The sequence below is a fragment of the Giraffa tippelskirchi genome, chromosome 6, assembly GCF_054371585.1.
Source record: "Giraffa tippelskirchi isolate mGirTip1 chromosome 6, T2T-mGirTip1v1.2.pri, whole genome shotgun sequence".
Classification (NCBI taxonomy): domain Eukaryota; kingdom Metazoa; phylum Chordata; class Mammalia; order Artiodactyla; family Giraffidae; genus Giraffa; species Giraffa tippelskirchi.
This window is the reverse complement of record NC_137280.1, coordinates 177,483,076-177,509,285: the sequence shown is the minus strand read 5'-3', so window position 1 is coordinate 177,509,285 and position 26,210 is coordinate 177,483,076. Positions and strand designations below refer to the sequence as shown.

At 41.7% G+C, this 26,210-nt stretch overlaps 1 protein-coding gene across 3 annotated transcripts in view; it reads right to left on the bottom strand.

The window, feature by feature from the left end:
* Nucleotides 1-26,210, bottom strand: part of MAN2A1 (mannosidase alpha class 2A member 1) — a 188,144-nt gene that overhangs the window by 47,282 nt on the left and 114,652 nt on the right. For all 3 annotated transcript variants that reach the window (XM_081505363.1, XM_081505362.1, XM_081505364.1), the window contains exon 13: nucleotides 206-371. In XM_081505363.1, coding sequence (XP_081361489.1) covers nucleotides 206-371 — 166 coding nt within the window. The remainder of the gene's footprint in view (nucleotides 1-205; nucleotides 372-26,210) is intronic.

The window sequence follows — 26,210 nt, the reverse complement described above, 5'->3', positions numbered from 1 at the left end:
GGGTCGGGAAGAGCTCCTGGAGAAGGAAATGGCAGCCCCCTCCAGTCCTCTTGCCCGGGAAGCCCCATGGACAGAGGAGCCTGGCGGGCCGCTGTCCCTGGGGTCCCAAGAGTCGGGCGTGACTGAGCGACGTAACAACAACAACAACATTACAAACTGTGTGCTTCTGTCACGACGCCTCCTTCACTCTGTGGAGGGCACACACCTCGTAGGCTGTCTGCGAGACCGTGTCGGCTGTGTCCCACACTGCGCTCATTTGGATTTCCACAGGCTCTCCTGAAGCGGAGGACACTTGTGCGGCTGACGAGCTCACACAGACCGAGACTACAGAGCTCCGAGCTTGTTCTGAAGGGTTATAGACCACGAGATACCTGCAAAAACAGCTGCTTTACTAGTGGGGTCTCAAAATATTAGTCCTTTTTTCACATTATTCGTAAGATTTCAACTCACAGGTAAGCACAAAGCCAACACGAGGAGAAGAATTTTCAGAAACATTCCAGTAAAACTTCCAGAGAACAGGCAATTTTCATCGTCACAAATACCACAAAGTGCAAAAGGTAACGAAACAATGATTCAGTTTCTAAGAATAAATGTTATACAAATGGAAGACAACAATAGAACTATCACTGTTATCTCTATGTCCTATAAAATGAGTTATTTACATATGGTTTTATTATCTAAAATAAGCAGCCCTATACAATATCCTGATCCTTGCCTAATCTGAAAAAGAAAATACATAAATTGCCTGTTTGCATTTTGAAAGTGAAAGTGAAAGTTGCTAAGTCGTGTCCAACTCTTTGCGACCCCATGGACTATACAGTTCATGGAATTCCCCAGGCCAGAATACTGGAGTGGGTAGGCTTTCCCTTCTCCAACCAGGGATCAAACCCAGGTCTTCCGCATTGCAGGCAGATTCTTTACCAGCTGAGCCATGAGGGAATCCCTCAACATTTGCATTTTAGTCACAATTAATTTCAGTTAAAATTCTGACATTCATTTTAGATGACTAACACACAGGGAAATATATGGCTATACACGCAGCCACACGTCTCTATTATCCCAGAAAGTTGGTCCTAGAAGAAAGATCATTTGAAGTAAATTCACTTAAAATAAGAGGCTGAAATCTTATAATAAAATAGTGGTAAAAAATTGATTGGAACTTAGCTAGAAAAGGTAAATAAAGACTATTAAAATAAGTTTAGGCAACATTTGCAAATAAGTGCAGTTCGTAGAATGAAGTGGGGTTTTGGCAAAATTTTTCCAACAATATTTTATATTAGTACACATCCATCACATAACATTTAATTTTTACAGGATGGTTTTAAACATAACTATATTTGTTAAGAATATTCAAGGTCTTAATCATTTTTCCTAAAGTTCTCTCTCAATTCTTCGATATTTAAATAATTGTCAGTTGAAGCCCTTAACAGCCTTGGTTTCCTCAATAACATTAGGTCCTCACCGCTTCATGGCTTTGCCTGCGAGTAGAAACATTCTAGATGTCACAGACCTCAGGAATTATGCACTCTTTGGAAGACCTACGATTTTACTTTATAATACATTTACAATATATTATCTTCAAAGGAAAGAAACAGCATTTCAAAGAGGATACTTGACCAACAATGTAACTGACTCATCAGTGAGTAGTTTCACGTGCATCCCTGTACACTCCTGCATCTGCAGGAACACAGAGTCAGGCACCGGCCAGGCCGCCCTCTCACCCGGTACTCGGTCAGACACGGTCCCGGCCACCACCGTCTGCTCACTGCATCACCGTGTCGAGCAGCGCTCTTTTATCCTGCACGTGTCCTGCGCATTTCAGCTGCATCGCAAACAGTTCATCAGGAAATAAATACAGTGACCAAAACGAAAGTGAAGGATAAAGGAAAAGGAGGATGTAGCATAAAACCTATAAAGTGTTTGACTTATACATTATCAGGAGAAGCACTTTTGACTGAGACAGTATTGTAATATACCAAAGGTAATGACATATTGACAATAGGAACGTCATTAGCTCCTATTAGACTTGCAGTCGGAGAAGGCAATGGCAGCCCACTCCAGTACTCTTGCCTGGACAATCCCATGGACGGAGAAGCCTGGGGGGCTGCAGTCCACAGGGTCGCGAAGAGTTGGACACGACTGAGTGACTTCACTTTCACTTTCCACTTTCATGCACTGGAGAAGGAAATGGCAACCCACTCCAGTGTTCCTGCCTGGAGAATCCCAGGGACGGGGGAGCCTGGTGGGCTGCCGTCTATGGGGTCGCACAGAGTCGGACACGACTGAAGCGACTTAGCAGCAGCAGCAGACTTGCGGTAAACCTCAGGGTGATAAGCTCGAACACCATTTATGTTCACCGAGATCCTATGTATGTTTGAGAAAAGAGCACCAGGAGCATGCAGTCAAAAAGACAACACAAAACAAGCTCTCTACAGCCCCGAAGTCCGAGACCAAACCCCGTCGTATCCATGAAGCAGTCCCCAAGGAGAGGCAGAGCACCGCCCCCTGAGAGGTGTGCTGAGCACTCACCTGAAGGCATCTGTCCACCCGTCTGCACCCACCCACTACCCTCTACCGGAGCTTAGGTTTCTCCTGACCGTTCTCCAATCACATTCGCACCTGGAGAGTCACAAATGCCAGGGGGTCCAGGGTTACCAACTAGACTGTACTACACCCCCCACGTGCGCGAGGGAAGGAAGGCGGTCCAGGATCACTCATGTCCAGCATCAGATGTGCAAATCAGCATCCCAGAAATGAGCGGCTTACTACTGAACCCCACACGTCCAGAGGCGTAGCGCCAGTGTGAGAAGAGCTCTGAGTAGTCTGTGTGTGGAGGCTGAAGGCTTAGGCCAGCCTCCTCATTCGGTACAAGTCCCAAGGACGACCTAGGAATGGAGTCCAGAATTTCCACAGCAAATCTTTGGATGCTCCACTACGCAGAGCTGGTCATAAAGGCTCTGATAGTAAAATACAATGCATCCAAGAAATAAACTGAGGCAGCAAGCATCCAAAACACTGATTCTTTCTGGTAAGAAAGAAAGTGACTCACCTTTAAAGCAAATAATAGTTTTAACCCTATATTTCATTCTGTACAGTATTAAACAGATCTTTATAACATGCTGTGAACTCGGTTCTACTTCGTTTCATGTTAGTAGCTAATTAGTATTTGACCATAATGATGTTTCTACTGTACTAAGTGAGTATGCAATTATCATGCCAGGAATCCATTCAAAAGCTAAATGTGTAGAGTATATAATGAGTATACCGCTGCACTAAGAAAACAATTTTTTAACCTAATTAGAGATTCACAGCATGCCCAGGAGCATCCCGGCACACAGGTACGTGACACACGAACTCCTATCTATGTGTACTTCAAGCAGAGAACAGAGACAGCACGGTCACACGAGTCACACTGCGTGGGAAGTAAGTGCACCATCGCACAGGCAGCAAACGCTCACTGCCCCTGCTGTGCTCACCAGGAAAACATTTGCTACACTGTCAGTATCTCCAGACATGGGGCTTTTTAAACCCAGCAACTATGAATGGAACCAACAGGTTTCATATTAAACTATCATACTCACTTATTAAAAAATAGTAATATTTCATCCACACTGACTAAAGAGAAGAGTAATATTCCTGAAAAGCGGGAATAGTTAATTTCTATTTTACCTTGGGAGAAACTGCATAGGAAGCTCAGAACTATTCTCCCCCCAATCTCTCCTGTATTTGCATTGGCTTCCGATCTGCCTGTCACCAAGCCACAGCCAGCTTCCTATCCTCATTATGACACGCAGCCCCCACGACTTGGGGCTACCGGCAATTATCCCATGTCTCTATGTCCGCCTCATGAAGACAGAGCACCCAAATGTTACCTGTCGGTCAAATGAGAGGCTGACCTACCGCGGCTGAGGGAAAGCGGGGGGCGAGACCTCTGCCTGCTCATGTCAGATCGGGAACCCTTTTATGAAGAGCTAGAATTTCACTGTAAACGTGATTCTGTCCTTGAAGATTCTGATGAAGAGGAGTCTATTTAAAATTCCCTCACTTCTTCTGTAGAGATGATTCGAGTCACGTGAAGGCCATAGTGCTCCTCCGGGTCCTCACTATAAACAAATGACTAGGACCAGGCGGACTTCCCTCTAGGACTGCTAAGCAAGAGGTCCCTCGGAGAGAGGGACTTTGGAGGTGCCACTTACAGAGTGTCTCCTGTAGCCAAGCTCAGTACGAAGGCTTGTAACCTACACGACACAGCGGTTCATCCCTTACTGGGCAGACAGGAGAGCTGAGGCTCACGAGGTCAGGTAAGCTGCCAAGGTTCCACTGGCTGAAGGGGCCAGAACGGGCTCAGCGCTCAGCCTCACCCTAGAGTTGTCTTCTTAACCATCCTAACCACCTGACTCACAGGACATGCTCGTAACAGTCGTTTTGACAAGTGGGGTTTCCTGTGGAGAGTCCCTTAGCTCCAAATTTACTTGTGAAAAACTTCACTGATGTGAAGACAGATTCTTCACTGATGCCAAAGATCCCCACAGACCTTCTCTCTTCAGAAAGCTCAGGATGAACAAAAAGCTATTTACATTTCAGTACATTACATCTGTGAAAGAAAATTTATAAACGAGACCGATGGAATAGAAAAAATCTTATATACCAAAGAGAATATAGGAGTATATAAGGTCATTGATCTCATGACCTTACTACATATTCAAACAATAGTCAAAAACATTATTCAAACAATATTAAAAAATATTAAAAAAACTATATTTTTAAAAAACATTAAAAAATATTACATGCATTTACGGAGGTGAAAGGAAGATAAATGAAAAATGTCACCTGTGTTAGTAAAGCTTAAAACCAATTAAACAAACACCAGGTTATATGAAAAGTAACTGTAACTTCATGTGCCTCGTGTAGTACCTTGCATGAAGTAACATTCAATAAATAGTTGATGAATGAATAAAACAAGACCCTCAGGAGCAGATTTTATCATTTGTGAGTAACACCTACTAGTGTGGAGCTTTATGGTTCTATCAAATCATTTTCATTTTGATTATTTTAATTCCTCAAAAGATATGGTTGAGAAACTATGTAATTAACCACTCTGCAAAGATGAGGGAAATGACAGACTCATGATCAAAGAGAAAGTTAAGAACAAAAGCAAAATCTAGAGTTCAGTCTGATTATTAATCAATGACAGCGTATTAAAAAATTCACTTCAAACAATATATTCAGCTTCTCTAAAGAGCCTCATTAGTGGCTGCTGCTGCTAAGTAGCTTCAGTCATGTCCAACTCTGTGCGACCCCATAGACGGCAGCCCACCAGGCTCCGCCATCCCTGGGATTCTCCAGGCAAGAACACTGGAGTGGGTTCCCATTTCCTTCTCCAGGGCATGAAAGTGAAAAGTGAAAGGGAAGTCGCTCAGTCGTGTCCGACTCTTAGCGACCCCACGGACTGTAGCCTACCAGGCTCCGCCGTCCCTGGGATTCTCCAGGCAAGAGTACTGGAGTGGGCTGCCATTGGAGCATAATACAAAGAAGAGTAGTAACGTTTACATTAAGTTCTTCTGAAAACAAAAATATGTAGTTTTACCTGTTTCCAAAAACTACAATTTCTAGATATGAACTTATATTCATATAGTCCACCTAGTTTTCTAGTTTTAAAACATAATGCTTACCATAATAGCCATCAGAATAAAAATCAAGATATTAAAAAACAAAAAAGAAGCCTTTTTGAGATACATTAGATCTTCAAAAATCACAATCAGTTCTGTGACTCCTAAGCTCTGGAGTCAGATACAGTCAAGTTCAAAAGCCAACAATCATACATATAATTTGAGAGGCTTTGGACAAGTAATTTCATTTCTCCAAGCCTTAAGATCCTTATCTACAAAATCAGGAGACAAGCTTGTGGTTAGAGTTAAATAATAAAATGTTTGGAAAATCCCAGGGCTCAGACCTGGCACACAGTAGAATCTCAACAGCAATTAAATCTCTCCTTTCTCTTACAAGACCCTCCTGGTGTCCTGACCAGGGACCCTGGTATGTAAATCCCATGGATGGTGGGATGAATGTTTTAATTAACCCAGGTCTCTGAGCCGCCTCACATGCTTTTTTAGGTACTGCTACTGCTAAGTCACTTCAGTCGTGTCCGACTCTGTGCGACCCCATAGACGGCAGCCCACCGGGCTCCGCCGTCCCTGGGATTCTCCAGGCAAAAATACTGGAGTGGGTTGCCATTTCCTTCTCCAGTGCATGAAAGGGAAAAGTGAAAGTGAAGTCGCTCAGTCGTGTCCAACTGTTAGCGACCCCATGGACTGTAGCCTACCAGGCTCCTCCATCCATGGGATTCTCCAGGCAAGAGTACTGGAGTGGGCTGCCATTGCCTTCTCCTTTTCTAGGTAAGGCATATATAAATCTAAATGAGAGAAATTAACAAAACCACACATGTTACAGATACCCTAGACAAGAGTTCAGATAAATGTGGGAGGCGGTGGAGATACACAGGTGCACACAGAACACGCTCGCACAAGGTCACCACGTGACACGCGGCCGCAGTAAGACGCAACACAGAACGGGCACAGACGGCGCCTCCTGCTACGTGCAGCTACAAATATGAATGTGACCGCACAGTCCCTGTTCTAAGAGCAGGTGGTAAGAAAAACCTGTGTACAGAGTGTGTTGTGATACACACAAAAAGATGGCAGTCAGGATGGTTAAGAATTAATCAGGAGAGGATTCAAACTAGAAATTCACTTTACACAAAATAAGCAAAATGTATACAAAGAAGCTGAGAGAGCTTTATTGAGGGACATTAAAAATGAAGAGAAATACACTTTTCTAGGCGAGAAAACTAAAATACTGCAGAATATACAATTCTCCCAAAATTAATTCATGAATTTTATGCACCGCCAACCAAAATCCCGCTGAAATCCTCTTATTGGGAGAAAGGAAAAAAAACTATCTTCTGACATTTCTACGAATAGATGGGCGAGACACATGGTCAAACAGACGCACTAAAACAACGTGCCAACACGAATTCTCCATGAACTAAAAAATTTAAAGACAGAAAAAGTGATAGAAAGTAAGTAGGAAAAATAAATGTAAAGCTTGTGGTACAAAACATCTTTTTAACCATAATAGAAAATACAGCAATAAAGTAAAAGGCTGACAGATTTGATAACAAAATGCTTAGAACATTTTCTATATTAAAAAGTAAGATTAAAGAATGAAAAAATAAAAGGAGATCAAATTCAGCAAATCTGTAAAGTGTTCTTAAAAATCAATAGAAATATAAACACTCAAGTGGAAAAAATGAGCATTTTTCTTTCACCAAATTGAAGTTGAACAATAAACGATGCTTCCACTTCCAGGAGAGAGAAGGCAGTTGATGACAAGAGCTCTCACTCCTATGGGCCAACTAGGAAACCAGATAAAATAGAGTGATCGTCTGCTTGAAGGCAACAGAGAACTGCTGAAGAGAGAACTTCAAAGAGAGCTGCCTTCTCGAGCCATTTCCCACTCTGGGTTGTGCCGATTCTCAGCCCAGGAAAGGCTGAGCTCCGTGAGAAGCCCAGGACAAAGCCCAGAGGAGCCTCACTGTGCGGGCAAAGAGGCTATCAAGCGCTTGGAGGATATGCAGGCGGCTTCACGTACACACTTGGCTTTCCCATTAGCACATGTATCAAACACGGGGACCTGCCCAGACATCTAAACAGAAAGCTTTTGAAAAGCAGAGCAAGACATGCGATTCTAGAAGCTGCCAGAGGTAGGGCAGTGTGTGGGAGGGGCCACAGGCCAAGCACTGCAGGGGACCCCGAGAAGGGGATGGAACGGAAGGGCATGCCGCGGTGCACGGGGCCGCAAAGCCTCGGACACGCCTTAGGAACCAACTACAGCGAGAAGAGAGAGGCAGGGGCCAGACTCGTCCCTCGGAGCCTCCACGAGGAACAAGCCCTGCGGACTCTGCTCACCCAAGGGGAACTGATTCTGAACTTCTGACTCCTAAACCTTTAAGACAACACATTTGCGGGTTTTTCAAGACACTAAGTGTGTGGTTATTTGCTAAAACAGCACCAGGGAACGAACACACGGGGTTATACTATTCCTCCTGAAAACGAGGGCCAAGCTCCGGTTTCTCAACACAGAGACCACGGTACACAGGGAAGAAAATCCCGAGTGCTGGAAAGGGGCGGGCGGCCGGGAAGGCAAAGGGCAGTGAGCAGAGCTCAGGGGCCCAGGAAAGACTGGAGGGTGTGGCCTCTGGCCTCTCTCCCATGGAGGACTCCCTCCTGCCTTCTCCGCTGGCTGCAAGGTCTGAGGAGCCCAGATCCACACTGTCCCTGAAGCAAGTGCACGCAGCCAGCAAAAACGAAGAAGCAGAGGAGAAAACTCCCAGGCCTGTATTTCGTAAAAAGCAAATGATTAACAGCCCCTTACACTGACCAAGGTGGTTATTCTTAACCTTTTAAAATTCTACTTTGAATACCTTACACAGACACCATTCACTGAAGAAACGTACATATGCACAAGACTTTTTCATATAAGTCCCAAGGCCTCTCAGTTTAAAAATCCTTCTATTTCTATAAAATAGGCCTTCTTAATTAGACATTTAACTGTTTTTCCGTAAAAACTTTCCTAGAAGCTATATAATAACAATCACACTTCTCTTCTATGACCAGATATAGAATTTATACTTTCAAGAGGAAAAATAAAACACCATGTTTTCTGGAAGCTTCTGGTTGATCCAGTAACATATATTATTTGGCCTCATTTAAGAAGAAAAATAACTCAACACTTAGAAATAGAACACCTTCATCTCAACAATCACAATAAGGATCTTACTCGAATACAGCAGTGCATAAATGTAGCCTGAATTTCTTAACACAAGAAAGTTTATTTCAGCAATTCTTCTACACTTAGGAGAAATAAATTAAAATTCATGGACAAAAATATTATAAATCTAATCTCATGGAAGTCCTTCACCCAAGGACAAGATTCAAAAGGAAAGTAAGACATGTACTGCAGGGCGATCAAGGTAGTGTGAAGATGCCCTTCATGTAACAGCAAGATGACAGTAGCATCTAAAACTGCTATTGGCAACCAAGTACTTGATTTCTGAAAACACCTTACTAAACCCAAAAACTCCAGAAGATATTACGAATAAGAGTTCTTACTTGAGATGAATAACATGCAATTACTAAGTAAATATTCCAGAAAGTTCTGTGTTAGAAGATATTACTTTGGGTAGAGAATTAAGTTTGCTTATAATGCTAATAGGCAAGGCAGTAAATCAAAAATAAAATTGTAAAAAAAAATAAAATAAAACTGTATCTTAAGGGAATATTTTTACTACTTTTAATTGAAAGTAAATTTGACTTGTTAAGTGGCAGAGTTTTTCAGATGTTAGTTCAGTTCAGTTGCTCAGTCGTGTCCGACTCTTTGCGACCCCATGGACTGCAGCACGCCAGGCCTCCCTGTCCATCACCAACTCCTGGAGTTTACTCAAACTCATGTCCATTGAGTCGGTGATGCCATCCAGCCATCTCATCCTCTGTCGCCCCCTTCTCCTCCTGCCTTTCAGATGTTAACAACAACAATAAAAATAATCCCAAACAGCTGGCACTAAGGAGCCTTTAGAACAGGGCCTAGCATACAGGATGTGCTTTCCCTAACTCTGTGCAGCTTTACAGCCAGCTTATGAAACCCTGAAACCATGCCCACCTTACAGATGTGTACACTGGTTTGATGTCTGGCTCACTGGAAATGGCAGAGCCAGTAATCACACTGAACCAGCCAGGCCCTAAGGCCTCTCGGAGGCAGAGCAGGTGGCCTGCCCTTTTCCAGCGGGTGAGGGCCTTGGGGTGCACGTGCTGGAAGCAGAGGCCTACGGCAGCTCCAGCTCCCCAAGGCTCTCTGAACGCTGCTTATCAGACAGCGCCACGCCACCCCACCTCAGCAAAGAGCCTTTACTCTGACGGCCCCCAACCAGCTGCAGGGGGAGGACTAGGGTGGACGGGCTTTCTTTCACGAAGCGAAGCCTACTTCTCTAAACGGCTCAAGTAACGCACAAGCTACTCTCTCAGGAGTTTTTCCTTTCCGTAGGAGGCAGTGGGAATGTGTGTGTGCTTAGCCGCCCAGTCATGTCGGACTCTGCGTGCCCATGGACTGTAGCCTGCCCAGCTCCTCTGTCCATGGGATTCTCCAAGCAAGAACACTGGAGTGGGTTGCCACGCCCTTCTCCAGGGGATCTTCCCGACCCAGGGATGGAACCCACGTTTCCCACACAGCAGGCAGATTCTTTACCATCTGAGCCACCAGGGAAGCTCAAGAATACTGGAGTGGGTAGGCTGTCCCTTCTCCAGGGGATCTTCCCAACCCAGGGACCAAACCCAGGTCTCCTGCATCGCAGGTGGATTCTTTACCAGCTGAGCCACCAGGGAGGCCCAAGCTGCATCACAGGTCTTCATTTTACAATATTGATGGTATTTTGGAAAATAGTTTCTTTCTCCTATGTCCCAGTTACTGAACCAACTTGGTTATTTTCTAGAGTTTTCTACCTCCAAACTTCCTTTCCCAGTAATTATGCAAGTGAATGCTTTATAAATGATTTGTATTATAACAGACAACTAAATGTCAGTTGGATATAAGCCCAGGGATTATCCACAGCCCCCCTTCCTCAAGACATACTGCAAACAGAACTAACGTTTAAAAACACAGCTGGTTGCTGACAGAGGTGGGACCAGGAGCCTCCGACTCCCAGCCCGTGATCCCCTCACAAGTCTGTGCTCTTTCCAGGCTTCGGACAGTGAGCCCTGCCCAAAGCCCAGCAGGACAGAAGCAGAGTTAGTATCATAAATGTTACCAGGATTCACAGCTGCAAATGCAACCCAATACTATACAGTTTTAACCCTCAAAGGTGCAACTACATATTTCAGTCTTCCTACACTGAGAAAAGCATTTCTAAAAGCAGAAATAAAACCACAACCAAAGTAGAATCAACATGTCATCTTATAACTTTTTAAAACAAAATAAGGTTGAAAAGTCTTGCAACTATTCCCACTGTATAACAGAAAATAGCAAATCAAAGAAAAGGATAAATATTCTTTTCCAACTATTCTAAACTTTTTGATACTAAAGCAATAGAAAGAAACAGGCGCAGACACCGTCCATAGCGTGGCCAACCCCGAGAGTCTCGGCACCAATCACGCTGCTCTCACTCAGAGACAGCTATGCCTAAAACAAAACACCATCTGGTTTACCTAAAACATTAAGATGTTCTATTTTCTTGTCAATTCAGAAGTCACATCTGTAGCCATTTTCTGAAAAGACAGCAAAAGACATTATATTTATGGGTGACTGCATAAGGAATGATGTTCAATCAAAATGCAATTTTCATCTACTAGAAGAAAATTTCATTCCTCCAGTGACTATAATGCCGTAACTTTGGAGGAATGCACAGTACATAAACAGGCTGATTTTCACAAATAAAAAGATCTTAAAAGTTAATGCAGTAAAATAAGGTTGTTTTGTTGCTAAAGACAAAAATGGCAAATGTTTGTATTCACTTTGTATCTCCCTGTTGACAGATGAAAATCTATCTTGTGTGAGGTTTTCTGGTGAAGAGCAAACAACTTTTTATTGGTACTACATCTCTTCATGCTTAGTGAGCCATCTTATAAGAGGTAAAAATATGAAAACAACGAAACAAAAGCACTCTCTCTTTTCAAAACAGTTTTACACAATATCACTTCTGGAACAGAAACTCTACAATCCCATGAACCGACTGGAGAAGATACAAAACGCTAGAGAAAACATCACTCACGGTGAAGGAGACCACCAGGTCACAAGGGATGGAGAACACGCTTCAGAGAAATACACACATGCCATCCAAATGCCTGCAGTACTTGGAGCCTATGTTAAGCACCTACAAAACATCAAAATCTGAAACCAAGTACGTGTTAGTTCAAAAAGTACCCCAATTTCACATTTAATTTTCTTGCCTAAAAAATAAAATAAAGCTACTCTCCAAATAAGGGTGAAGTAAGTCCAAAGGCTCTATTTAAAATGTTTCTTTCACCACAAAGTTGTGAAGTGTTCTGAAGTCCAAGATGGGCTTGAAGCCCTCCCTGACTTTTTCAGGATCAGGATACCCTCACTAAAATCCTTTTCCTTGTTCCTCTTGTAGTGCACGGCTTATTAATCTGCATTTAGAAGGAAAAAGAATCTGGCTCAGAAGCAGGGAAGACTGAAATAAGGCGCATCTCTCGGTCCGTGCTCCGCACTGCTCTGGGTAATGGTTTCACAGACACGCCGGACGCCAGGAGGGAGAGGAGAGAGAGGGCGGAGGACTGGAGCGCACGCAGCGAGGAGAAATAAGCACCTGAGCAATCACACGCGCACCCTCGTCAGTCCTCCCAAACCCAACACAAGCCACTTAGAGCAGCCACGCTGTGCCAGACATCGACTCCACCTCAGCACTTTCACAGCGCCTGACTCCAGCTGACGGCGGGAGGAAGCCTGGGTGCCACAAGCAGGAACAGAACAGAATCGTTCAGAACTTGCATTATTTGGCAGACACACCAAAACCAATGCTAGCTCTTCTCTGACACAATTTCATCTCCTTTACAAATTTTTCTTAGATTCTACAAACTATTTCCAAATATCATAATTGGAAATTATTATAATCCTTCTTAGACATAGGTGACAGTCCCCAAGCTAACTCTGCCTTCGTATTGTAAGGTATCAAAATAATATCATACTTCTACACGGACAGAGGCACACCCTACTTCTCTCCACCTTCAGCACTTTCCTGACCGTGGTCCTTGAAGTAATTATAAGGAGTTGTACGCAATGTGCAAAATCACTTTAGTTTCATTAGACAAATCACACAACTAAAACATAACTAAGTGTAAACTTAATTCTCTGTATGATAATCTGACAACAATAAACTAGTACTACACAGCTACTTAATAAAGTTTGATTTAAAGTATAAACAATAAAAAGGCAATTAAAACATAGCAACTTAGCAAATGTTCTCTGAACACACAACTACTTTGCCCATTGCTCTTAAACAAATAAACCTTAAAATAATTATTAAAAATAGTCTGTTCAATCACTTTTCAAAATAAAATCTAAACCTAATAAATCTAAAATAGTTTTGTACCTAGGAACAAAAATGAAAACAGACTAATCATAAGGACCTGGGAAGAATCTGAGCATTTCAAGTCTATGTAAAATTGATAAAAGGAATGATTTAAGATACTATGTCCTGAAAGCACAAAGGAGAATCATTCAGGAAACAATATGTGAGTCTGACAGTAGCCTACTGACAAACATTGTCTTCAAACTTATAAATGACAGTAAAAATGTATATATAATAAAAAATTATATTATTTAAATCATTCTATCAAACTTTAAACTGGCTAATGTAAGAATTATAAAAATTATTATTTCAGGAGGTAGAAGAATGGAATAAGAAATGTTGTTGTTTTTTTTAATTCTGATAATGATGAAGCATGGAGTGTAATCAAGGAACCAGAACACTCAGTAGAGTCTCCTTTGAAGGAAAAAAGTCAGCACCTAAATGTCTGTGATCAGGAGATGGGATACAGAGATGCGGAGAGTTAGCACTGCTCAAACTGCAAAGACTTCCTGAGAGGCAGACATTTTCCAAGAGATCTTTGAAAGGGCTAAAATCAGAGAAGAGGCGAGGCATTCAAACATGTTGGTAACGATCTGATGCCAGCTGGAAGAATCACAGTGGTTTTTCTACCTTTTGGGGGGATTCACTAATTATGTCAAACAATTTCATCCCTCTTCAAACCACTAATCTACAGTTACACAAGAGTTTTCAAAGTTCTTTTGGTGGCAAACTTAAAATGAACTGACATGAAGCTATATATAATTCCTTTTAATTTGAATATTCAGAAAAATTTTAAAGTATTTGATGAGTTTTGCCCCAGACTCTGAAGTATTATATAATATGCCATATGTGTATTCCTATCAGGTTCCTAAAATTTTAAAAATTCTAAATCCACAAATAAATATCTAGCCCTGAGGATTTCAGGTAAAGGATTAAGGACTTGTATTTAGAGGCTATACAGTAATTTGAGTTACATACTACTTGTCGATTCCATCCAGATTCTGAGCAAGAAAGAATCAACAAGTAAAGAGGGGGGAAAGATGCATCCATTCCAGCACAGGCTCCACAGGGCAGGAACACAAAATAAATCTGGCCCTGAACGGCTGACTCCTGAACTATGGAACAAGTATGTTCTACCATGGTCTTAAATAGGTCACTAAGAAACCCTGAATGTTTAAGAACACTCGCTTTTCTTCATATGTGAAATCCCCGGATCCCAATAGGACATACATCCTCTTTTATGAGACACCCCTTCCTCTCTTTCCTAATGTGTAATTGTGCAATATTTAATTACGTTTCAGTTTTGGAATAAACAGAAAACTCTGTTTCTTTAATAGCTGTGATTGATATGACTTCTCCTTTTTTAATGTTTAGTTCTGGCTGTGTCAGGTCTCAGATGCAGCTTTTGGACTCCTGAGCACATCAGCTCCAGAGCTGGGGTGCAGGGGCTCAGCGGCCCCACAGAACGTGGGTCTCGGTCCACCACCAGGGGTTGACCCGTGTCCCCTGCCTCGGAAGGCAGACTCGTAACCACTGAACCATCAGGGAAGTCCCTGATAGGATTTTTCTATCTGACTGCTGGGAAAGTCTTGGGGACATGTTTTTAAGATGCTTTTAATACCCAGGACTGATTTATTCAGCACAGATCTGTATCTATAATACACAAAACATAAACCCACTCTGAGCTGAAGTGAGCAGGAAAGGGTGAGCCAATGATCAGAAAATATGGTAGCTGCCCTGTGGTCTCGTTAATAAACTCAGTGAGTAGACACTACCAGTCGGTCACTCCATAGTCTTGCTCATTTTCTACTTTGCCAAAAGAAACCCAATTTCACTCGGGATGACAACAGTCCTAGCTTAAAAAAAAAAGATCAAAACATTTGATTTCCCGTGCTCAGGGTAGGCCATGTGACATAGTTCTAGACAACAAAAACTGTGACTAGAATTCAGTAAGGAGAGCTTCCTAGAAAGTTATTCTCTGTGTGTGTGTGTGCATGTGTGCACACACGCATGCACACACTCAGTGGCTGTCATATTCAACTCTTTTTGACCCCATGGACTGGAGCCCACCAGGCTCCTCTGTCCATGGAATTCTCCAGGCAAGAACACTGGAGTGGGTTGCCATTTCCTACTCCAGGGGATTTTTCCAACCCAGGGATTGAACTTCCGTCTCTTGGTCTCCTGCAGTGGCAGGCAGATTCTTTACCACTGCGCCACCTGGGAAGCCCAGAAATTTATTATATCACCTATTTAATAAAAATCAGCAGGCTCAATCGGCATAACTTTCATCCTTTGCTCCTCCCCATTCCTGGCTGGAACACAGATGCAATGTCTGGAAAAGCAGGAACAATCTGAAGACCATAAGAACAACAGCTACAGGCTTAGGATGGCAGAGAGCTGAAAGGTAAAAAAATGCCTGATTCTTTAATGACCCCATGAGATATCTCACAAGTCCTGGACTACCCACCTCGAAACTTGTACTTAAGAAAAATTACCTGCCTTTGATTTTTGTTGTAGGCAGTTGAATGCAACCCAAAGTGATTCATTAAACACATAAGAAATGATACTGGGTAACACAGGGAAGCCAGCAAGTACCAAAAACTTAAAGTAACATTGAATGCAAGAGATAATTCTCCTGAAGTAGAAAATTCTCCATAAAGATTCATCACTATATACATGCTTTTCCTTAAAGGGTTGTTTATTTTTTAAACAAGTCTATAACTGCCTATCAAATATTCCACATAACTTCTTTCTCATAATTGTCACCTCCTCCATTTCAATTTTTAGTTTTCAGTTCAGCAAACATATCTTACAAGCCAAGCACTTTTCCTTATTTGACTCAACTAATCACAACTTCTTCTATTCAAACAAGTCATCTTCCTTTCCTCCATGAGACTCAGAAGACAGATTTCATAAAAACATAAAAAGAAAGCCTCAGAATTTATCAATCCCATTCTGCTTTTATTAAAAAAATAAAAGCAAGTTTGGCATATTTTTAAAACTTCATAAAGAACTTTATGAACACAGAAATAAAAGTAGAAAAGTGAAAGCATTAGTCGCTTTCATGTCCGACTCTTTGTGACCCCATGGACTGTAGTCTATGAAATTCTCTAGGCAAGAATCCTGGAGCGGGTTGCCATTCCCTACTCCTGGGGATCTTCCCAATCCAGGGATTGAACCCAGGTCTCCTGTATCCAGGCAGATTCTTTACTGTCTGAGCCATCAGGGAAGTCCCAACATAGAATATCTGACAAATTCATTGATAGGTATTGTTGATGAACACTGAAATCTTTAAATATATTTGTTCACACAATAAAGCCAAGAGACATAATGTTGTCCAAAATTCTCTTCATATCTATATATGATTATTTCTGCAGGGTAGATTTCTTCCAGCACATTGTCCAATCCAAATGCTCCTGGCACACACTACTAAGTCCCTTTCCTGAGAGATTGCTAGGTGCCATGTTTAGAATGATGAAGAAGTCTCAGTCTATACCTTCATGAGGTTTATAGTAAGTCTCTTCACATTATCCATGTAGTAATAGAAGCAATGGTGAGTAAGGACATACTCCTGTGAGAATGTACAAGAGCGACACCCGGCCCCGACTCTAGGGTATCAGAAAAGGTTCCAGAGGGTGTGACACCAAAGCTGAGTTCTAAAAGATAATCAGAAATTAATGAAGTGTGTGTGTGTGTGTGTGTGTGTGTACATATGTGTGTGTTTGGGGGCAAGGTGGAAAGCGTTTTTTGTTTTTTTCCAGGTAGCAAACACCTGTAAATAAGGCAGAACATAGCAAGTGAAACAACTGATAGCTTTGGAAAGGTTAGAGCTCATGGTGTAGGCTAGAGTATCATATGGAAGATGAGACATGAGAAATCAAAATGCAGACAGAGAAGCCAAGTTAGAGACTCGGGGAATTTTTCTTTAGGGCAATGGGAAAAAGAAGGGTTTTGAGCAGGAGAGTTACAACATCATTGCTAACACTTGCTGAGTGCCTACTAAGCGCTAGATCCCATACAATGAAACTCATATACATAATCTTACTTAATTCCTCAAACAAATGTATGCGGCAGGGACACACAAAAGGGAGAAAGAGCTGGCACTGAATAAATATGGACAAAATCGAGATACATTTAATAAACAAAACAAGAGGGCATAGTGTTTGTCTGGATCCAAGTTGAAAGTGAAGAGACAAAAATAATCAGGATAAGCCCATAATTTCTTGTCCAAACAAATGGAGTTTTGAGAGTGAAAGGGGACACTAATGAAAAACTAGAACACGTGATCACTTTCAAGTTGAGGCCCAGGTTTCTGGCCTGGGGAACTGGATGAGGATGCGAAAGTTTTATCAAAGAGCTTGGGACCACAAAACAAGTTCAGGCAGGGAGGAGCTCCACCCTAAACACACTGAGGAGGGGTGAGCGGCGGGCCCAAGGGAGCTACCCGCACGGCCTGCAGGCGTGTGGGTCTAGACCTCCAGGGGCTTCTCAGCAGAGCTGTGTATTCAGAGAGCCAGAGGGGCAGTGACAGTAAGTGACGGCAATGGGGAGGAAATACCACTCTCACCACAAACTTCTAACTTTTAAATCTTCCCAAGGCGACATGACTGTTTTCTAAGATCTCCACACGCTCTGCTTCTGGACCTCTTTCAGACGTTAACATAATCCGAAACCACAGACCAATACTACTAGCAAACTGCCTTTACATTACAAAAATCCTGCCAAAACTAGATGGGAAATTCTAATTCAATTTGGTAATCAAATTTACAATAATGATTTGGATTTTCACTATGTCTAATTATTTCCAATGCCTTCTTAATTTTGATTCACTTATCAGTCAGGTGAGTTAAGTTTAGCAGGAACATTTCTAAAATTTCCTTTTTAAAAGAAGAAAAGAATATCTGTGGTATGCTTTGTAAGTGTTTTCGTATTTTAAAATGCCTCTTTGTTGCTTTCACATATGAAAGATAACTTTGAGTACAAAATGATTTCAAAACTCCATAGACTTGTTATAGAGAATAAACCTGTCCGTCTAGCTTTTGTGCCAAATTGCACAATATCTGTCTTTCTGCCTGGGTACTTTTACAAAATGTCCTTTTCCTTGTAATTGAAGTAAGTTACCAAGATGAACTAGGGGTGACTCTCCTTTCATTTATATTACTGAGAACTTAGCCCTTGTCATCTACAAAGCAAAGCCTCCTCAGCTCAGAACACTTTTCATTGTATCTTTGATTACTGCATCCGCTAACATTTTTCCTACAGAAAACCCAGATTCTTCTGTTGAACTCTTGTCCTTCATACCTATCATTGTCCTCCTTTTCCCTGCATTCCTGAAGAGCATCTCATTTTTTTCCGTGACACTGATACACTCTTCCACCATGTCAGCTTCACTCTTAAATGCCACTAACGAAGATTCTGTTCCTGTCACCCTAACAGTCTTTCCTTATCTCACCCCCTCCCCCTTTCTGTAGCATCTTTTGCCATTTTGCCTTCCACTGTTTCTTTTTCCTTAGGCATTAGGACTCAAACTGAGAATTGCAAAGAGTTTAAAATTTTTTTTCTGGTCTCTGTAATAAACTATTTTAAGATAAGTTGTTCTTCTCAGTCTTCATGTTACCCCAATTTTCACACTTCTGCAGAGCTTTCTCACAAACTCTCCCATGACAATTTCCAATTTACTTCTCATAGAAATAGACATCCACCTAGATCCTCGTGGTCTTCGCTGCAGCCCTGGCTAAAGTTCCTCTCTTCTCCAGAGTCAGTTAGCTCACAAATGTTCGGTGAGCACCTACAGTGCGACAGCTATTCGCCAGGGGATTCAAAAGCAAAAGCTCCCTGCACTCATGAAGCCAACATTTTAGCAAGAGATGGAAAGCCAGAAATAAAGGAAATAATCAGTTTGTTATTAAGGCCTGAAGAATGTAAAAAAGCTGCAGTAATAGAGAAAAGAATGAGTGAAAAGTAAGTTCACAGGCACAGATGTGGTCTGACTGGGTTCTCCTGCCCACAGCGCCGGTCTCCTCCCCCAGCACTGCTGCTCTGAGCACACACAGGGCCTCTTCCCTCAACAGGCAACCTCAGGTGCTCTCCTGGCCCCTGCCACCAGCAGCAAACTCCCTGAGTGGGTACTGTGCTAGCTCAATGCTCCATCATCAGTTCCCCTATTCGTTCCTGCCTACTTTATTTCTGGCAGATTCAGTCCCCAAATTGGTTGTAAAATACAGGCACAGGGAAAACCATCAATGTGATTAAGGAAGGCTGGCAAAAGCTCTGTTAACTCAAAGGGTTAAAGCTGACTTGAAAGTAAAAATTAAAGTAGAATAAATATCTTTTTAAAAAAAATATTATTTATTTTTAATTGAAGGATAATTGCTTTATAGAATTTTGTTGTTTTTTGTCAAACCTCAACGTGAATCAGCCAGAGGTATATCTTTAAGGACATCTTCCATCATTCATCATTCTGCAGAGCTTCACCATAAAAGACTTCATCATAAAACATACAAATATGTACCATGCCCCAGTCTACTGATGCAAAAGCAAAGCTTCTACTTTGATTATGGGGCCACTAATTGGCATTCTGTGTCATATTTTCTGTATAACCATACATATGATAAATTATTTGTGGTTTCTAGCCTAGTTTTTCTAAAGAAGCCCAGGAATTTAAATACTCAAAAATATTAGGCAATCTGAGCACAGAGTGCTTCTACATCTTTACAATTTCTTCCCAAATCTTTTTGGGATCTTAGGCATCTTGTTGGTATTTATCAGTGACTTACCTTTACTGAAAATTTCCAAAGCACTCAACTTTATGATTAAAAAACTTTACACTTAATTCATCAGTTTAATAAAAATCAAATTATGAGAGAAAAGTAACAAGAACGAGTGATTTGGGAGTAAGTAACTGATTTATGGTAATCACACAGTTCAAAGAACTCCTGGCGGGAGAGAAGCCCCAGCCTGCTAGCTAGCAGTCTGTCAGCAGTAAGGGCAGGCTGCCATGGGCACAGAGCATCCGTTGGTCTAGCTGGTCAGTTAAGTGGGGATTTTTAAATAGACATCTGAGGCAAGGAGGATGAAAGGGAAGAACGGCTGCCCCTCTAGCTACAGGAAGCAGCACCCTCTCGTCCATTTTTCTTGTACCAGAATTTCAAAGCCGTGTGCCATGTGCTTAGTTGCTTACTCGTATCCGACTCTGCGACCCCACGGACTGTAGCCCTCCAGGCTCCTCTGCCCATGGGATTCTCCAGGCAAGAAGACTGGAGGGGGTTGTCATTCCCTCTTCCAGGGGATCTTCCCAAACCAGGGATCGAACCTGGGTCTTCCACACTGCGGGCAGATTCTTTACCATCTGAGCCCAGGGAAGCCCCTTCAGAGCCTTGTGGGTAGACATAAAGGAATCAATCTCTGCACCTGCTTTTAGAAGCCTGCATGTTATTTTTATCTCTGTTTATCACGGGTTAGTGAGCAGGTGCGTTTTCAGTCCAGTTTGACCAGCACTGCAGTCTGCAGTTATCTTAGACGGCCACAGTAGGGTGACTGTCAAATCAGGGTTTTGGTGCTCCTTTGATTGCTCATCATCTGAGCTTCAATAAAAACCTGAGAGTCAATTTCAGGGTTCCTAGTCAGTCACCACATAAAATGGAAGCGTCAATACTTTTAAGAAACATATAACAAGTGTTACTTCATCTAAGTCAATGTGAGGTTGAAAGAGAATTTTGGGAATTAATACTCATCACTCCTGACATAATAAAATAAATAGAAATAGTAAGAGTAGGGAGAACAGTGTGAGAAAGGTGGAGTCTTTCCTCCTCTTCTCTCCTCGAGGATCTATTTCCCTTAAAAGTCAGGTAAATGCGAGCCAGCAAATGATTGATTTAGGGTGGCAAACTCTAGACAAGGTTATTTCATTTTGCTTATCAGACATGACTGTTCCCAAACCGTTCCAACTACTAGGCAAAGAAGTCTTAACATAAAATATACCACATGGAAGGTATCTCCAATCCCCTAAGAAACTTTGGTTGCTTAAATAATGTATTATAGTCCACTCAGTCTTCGGGTTAAAACATCCTCTCTAAGATATTCCAGATTACAAATAGGCTGAAAAATGTTTCTGGATAATCAGAGAACTGCTCAATCTACGGCTTAAAAAGAGTCAACGTCAACAAAACACAACTCAGACAGACCACAGATAAAAATACACAAATACCCTCCAAAAGTAATTAATACTTAAAACAGAAGAGTATCTCAGAGGAGAGTTTAGGAACTCCTCCTTCAAGTCCAGTAATGAAAATTAATTTATAAATAGACTATGCAATTAATACCCAGATAGACTTGGACCAGCTCAGGTTTCTGTCTCTAGCACTGTCAGTCACGGCTCCTCTGGTGGCTCAGTGGTAAAGCATCCACCTGCCAATGCAGGAGACGCGGGTTCAATCCCTGGGTCAGGAGGATCCCCTGGAGAAGGAAACGGCAACCCACTCCAGTATTCTTGCCGGGAAATCCCACGGACAGAGGAGGCTGGCAGGAACCTTCAGTCTATGGAGTTGCAAAAGAATCGGACACGATCAAACAACTGTCATTAACAATTCCTCCATTAAAGAAAAGTTATAAACTAGTTTTCTAAGCAAAGGACCTTTGGGTTGCTCTCAGAATAACAGAACCTTTGGAGGGTTCAGGGTCAGAGCCTAGTGAATTGTGTATTCTATTATCACTTTGAATTCCCTTGTGATAATTTTAAAATGCAGCCATTTCCAAGGGGGAAAAAAAAACCAAAAACGCTCAAAATGGATACAAACCTTCTTGATTGTATCCATTTATTTTTCTGCTATCTAACATGAAGACATCTCTACCCTAGCTCTCTAGTGCATGACGAGACTGGAGGTCGCCCGGTATAAGCCATGAGCAGTAAGCACAGCCCTCATGCAACTATCACTGTCAACACTGTCTCAGCTCCCCCAGAGAAAAGGCCAACATTCCAAACAAAAAATAACGCTTTGGTTTCTCCACTTAAAGCTTATGTTTAAATAACTGGTAGAGATGTTAGGTACCTCCTTAGATATATTCTGATGTTATGACATAATGACCAATCAGAAAATGCTCCAAAGCCTTGAATCCCATCTCACTAGTGGAAAATTACTATCAGAACAACCGTGTCTGATGACAATATTAAAAATACAATGGCAGAAACCATTACAACATTATAAATCAATTTTCCTCCAATTAAAACATACAAAATGTAGATTTAGGCAAATAGTCTATGTCAACAACAGCAAAAGTCTTACGACAAAGTAAACTCATTCAGATATATGGGTGTATCTTTTGAATCCATTCATTCTTTAGAGACCCCAAGAAGCAATCCCAGCAAAGTTAATTCTATAAAAATGCAGTGATGCTGAGATGCAATGCCAAATTTGTCAAGTCTCATGGTATTATACACTCTGAAATCTCAAATGAACAGTTGTCTAAATGCTGAACAAATTAAAGTATACTGAATTACTGCTTATTTTTTTATATTAGTATTTAGTGGATTGGAAGTCTTCTGTCACTCAACCTCCGAATGTCAGATGGAAGCATCTATTGAGGAGAGTATATACAGGATACCACATTTTCACACAGAATGTGAACCATATTCTATGCATATGTGGTATCTGAAGTTTAATCTTCTCTTCAAGCAATAATAAAATGTAGTATAACATATCTCTATTAAATTCTTACCATGCTATCATACCACAGGCACAGTGGTGGACATAAATAAACCCTCAAGGAGTTTAGTCTTGTGGGATACACTTCAAACAATTACACTGGCAGAAAAAAGCCAGCATCAACTCCCAGTCACATGACTGAGCTACGCTGGACCTGCTTTAGATAACACGTGGGACCGACACCATAACGGGATGAGACCCTGGGCATCTTGGGAGGAGGGGGCGTTTATTTTATTTTGCATGTGGGAACTATGTGAACTGTGAGGGTCAGTGGCGAGCTGCGGTGGGTCCTCTCCGAAGAGGCCGCCATCCTTCCCTCTGCTTCCCCTACATGCGCCTCCCGTCAGGCGGCGGAGAGCAACCCCCCCCCATATCCCAGGCGGCCTCCCTGACTTCTCGACTAATCGAATGTACTGGAAACAACCTTCCAGGACTTTCGAGTCTAGGTCTGAAGCCTTGCCATTTCTATCCAAGTAATTTTTTCAGAGTTACTTTGGGTAGACTAGTCAGAGAGCTGAATTATAGTTTATAATATAGGTACAGAGAAAGGCCCAGGGACAATAGACTATTATGGTAGTTCAAGCAAAACATAAAGGATTGGTTAGAACCAAAAGCAATAGAAAGAGAAGAGAGGATGGATGTCAGAGATGAGCAAAGCTAAAATCCAAAAGACTCTCCAACTGATGACACTTAAGGATTAAGAAAAATAGAAGTCAGTGTGGGTTCTGGTGTTTCAGAACCTAAACAGCTAAAAAGAAAAAGGTGCTCTCAATCAAGGTCCTCCAACAAATGAACGGCAACAGTTCAAGTGAGTGGGGTATTGAGTGCCTGTTCTGGAATCCTGTCCTTTTTAATCTGGCTGATATTCTGAAGTAACCTAAGCCTAGAAAACACTGACTACCTTTGTGTCTCCACATAAAATGGTATCTTTTCTAATTACTTCCTTTTGTTTTCTTTTTCTGGCCAAGAGAGATATAGGACTCCTTACTAATAAATACCTTTCTAATAATTAGAAGTATATAAAGGTAAATTTGTAATAGTGATTTCAAACTAAAAACTTATCTACTTGAAAAAATTACACCTTCAGATTTACAGAAGCCATCTCGATATGATTTTGATTACATTGTGCCTTTGGTGTTCAGTCACTCAGTTTTGTCTGACTCTTGGTGAACCCACGAACTGTAGCCCACCAGGCTCCTCTGTTCATGGGATCTCCTCCCAGGCAAGTATACTGTAATGGGTTGCCACTTCCTCCTTCAGGGTGATCTTCCTGAGCCAAGGATCAAATTTGTGTCTACCCGTGGATTCTTTACCACCCAACCTAGATAGCATATTAAAAAGCAGAGACATTCCTTTGCCAACAAAGGTCCATCTAGTCAAGGCTATGGTTTTTCCAGTAGTCATGTATGGATATGAGAGTTGGACGGTGAAGAAAGCTGAGTGCCGAAGAATTGATGCTTCTGAACTGTGGTGTTGGAGAAGACTCTTGAGAGTCGCTTGGACTGCAAGGAGATCCAACCAGTCTATCCTAAGGGAGATCAGTCCTGGGTGTTCATTGGAAGGACTGAAGCTGAAGCTGAAACTCCAATACTTTGGCCACCTCATGCGAAGAGTTGACTCATTGGAAAAGACCCTGATGCTGGGAAGGATTAGGGGCAGGAGGAGAAGGGGACGACAGAGGATGAGATGGCTGGATGGCATCACCAACTCGATGGACATGAGTTTGGGTAAACTCTGGGAGTTGCTGATGGACAGGGAGGCCTGGCGTGCTGCGATTCATGGGGTCGCAAAGAGTCGGACACGACTGAGCGGCTGAACTGAACTGAACTGAACTGAACCACCAGGGAAGCCCTTTTATTACATACTTGGTGGCATTTCAAAGTATCCACCATTAAAAAAGAAAGTTACTTTATACCCTGTCAAGCCACATGACTTGCAGACCTGTGTTGTAGCAACATTTAATCCCGTCCTGCCTGAGCAGATGGAATACTGAAAGGAGGCTGAAATATTGTCTGTCTCAGACTTTCACCCTGCATCCTCAGTCCCTAATCCTGTTAAATCTTTGTATTAAATGTCCTTACAATTGATTTCCTTAGGCAACTGTGAAGGTAAAGAGAAACAGTAACATCTCTGTGTATTTAAGAATTAAGGCTAGACAATTTATGACTTCTTCAGGGTACCCTAACTTTTAATTTGTAATTACATATGCTTTCTATGCAAGCAAAGGCTAAGAAAGCATGTCCCATACAGCTCACCTAACCTTGTGAACTGAATTAGGCACACTGGCAAGTACTCGGTCACTTGCAGCAGATCGTGGACCGCCTTCACACACTCACAGATGGAGTCGTGTCAGGTCATAGCTGTAACTAATGCTGCCAAAAGCATGATCACATTCATTTTACATGTATTATTTAAACTGCATGGGTTTGGACCAGAGTTTCTCAACCTTTTGTCATTACAACCTCCTTAAAGATTCTCTTTATATATTTTTTTCCTAATCATTCCTCCACACAATTTTGATACTACATATAAAATGCTTATCTGAAAAAAAAATGCTTATCTGCTAGGCAATATTATGTACTGTATCTGTGCTTTGCATTTCCAAAAGAATACTTTTTTTTTTTTTTAATCCCCCACCCCAACATCACCACGGGCCCAAGAACCAATTCTTATCCTCCTGGGGAAGACATCTCCCTATTGAGAATCCATGCTTTATTTAGACTAATAATATGTTGTTCAAATTAGAATGATTCCTATAATCAAAATAAAACTAAGCCTTAGAGCATCTCAGAAGACTCATGAAGAATAAAAGACTGAGTCATGGCCGCTGTTTTGAAACTGCCAACTTAGAGGCTGAGGAGCACAGATGGTTGCTCGCGCTTCTAGCACCTGCAAAACAAAACCATGAAGCTCTTCCATTTTAAAGGACAGCAACAGTCCTCCATTCTTGATTGACTTTATTCAAAGAGCAACAACTCATATAATTTGTGGCTAACAAGTAAAAAGTGGATTTAAAACCAAAAATATAAGTGGTTTCATTCATGAGGTTCTAGAGTTCAAAAAGGACAGTAAAGACAAAAATAAGAATCTGACAATCCTAAGTATTTCCAATGCACTTAACTATGGAAACAGTCGCATTGACATTTGGTAGAAAAGAACTCTGAAGATATAATATTAATATGAAGAACATTATTTAAACGGAAACTATAAAATGAAATATCAAAAAGTGACTGCTTTCCTAATAGACTCAAAAAGTCTATGCTTACTTTTAATTAAAACTGTTCATTATTAAAGCTCAAAAATATATTTATCCTCAATTGATAGAATTCTGTCTCCTTTCTCCCTCTAGCATCAGGAAAGCTGACTCCTGC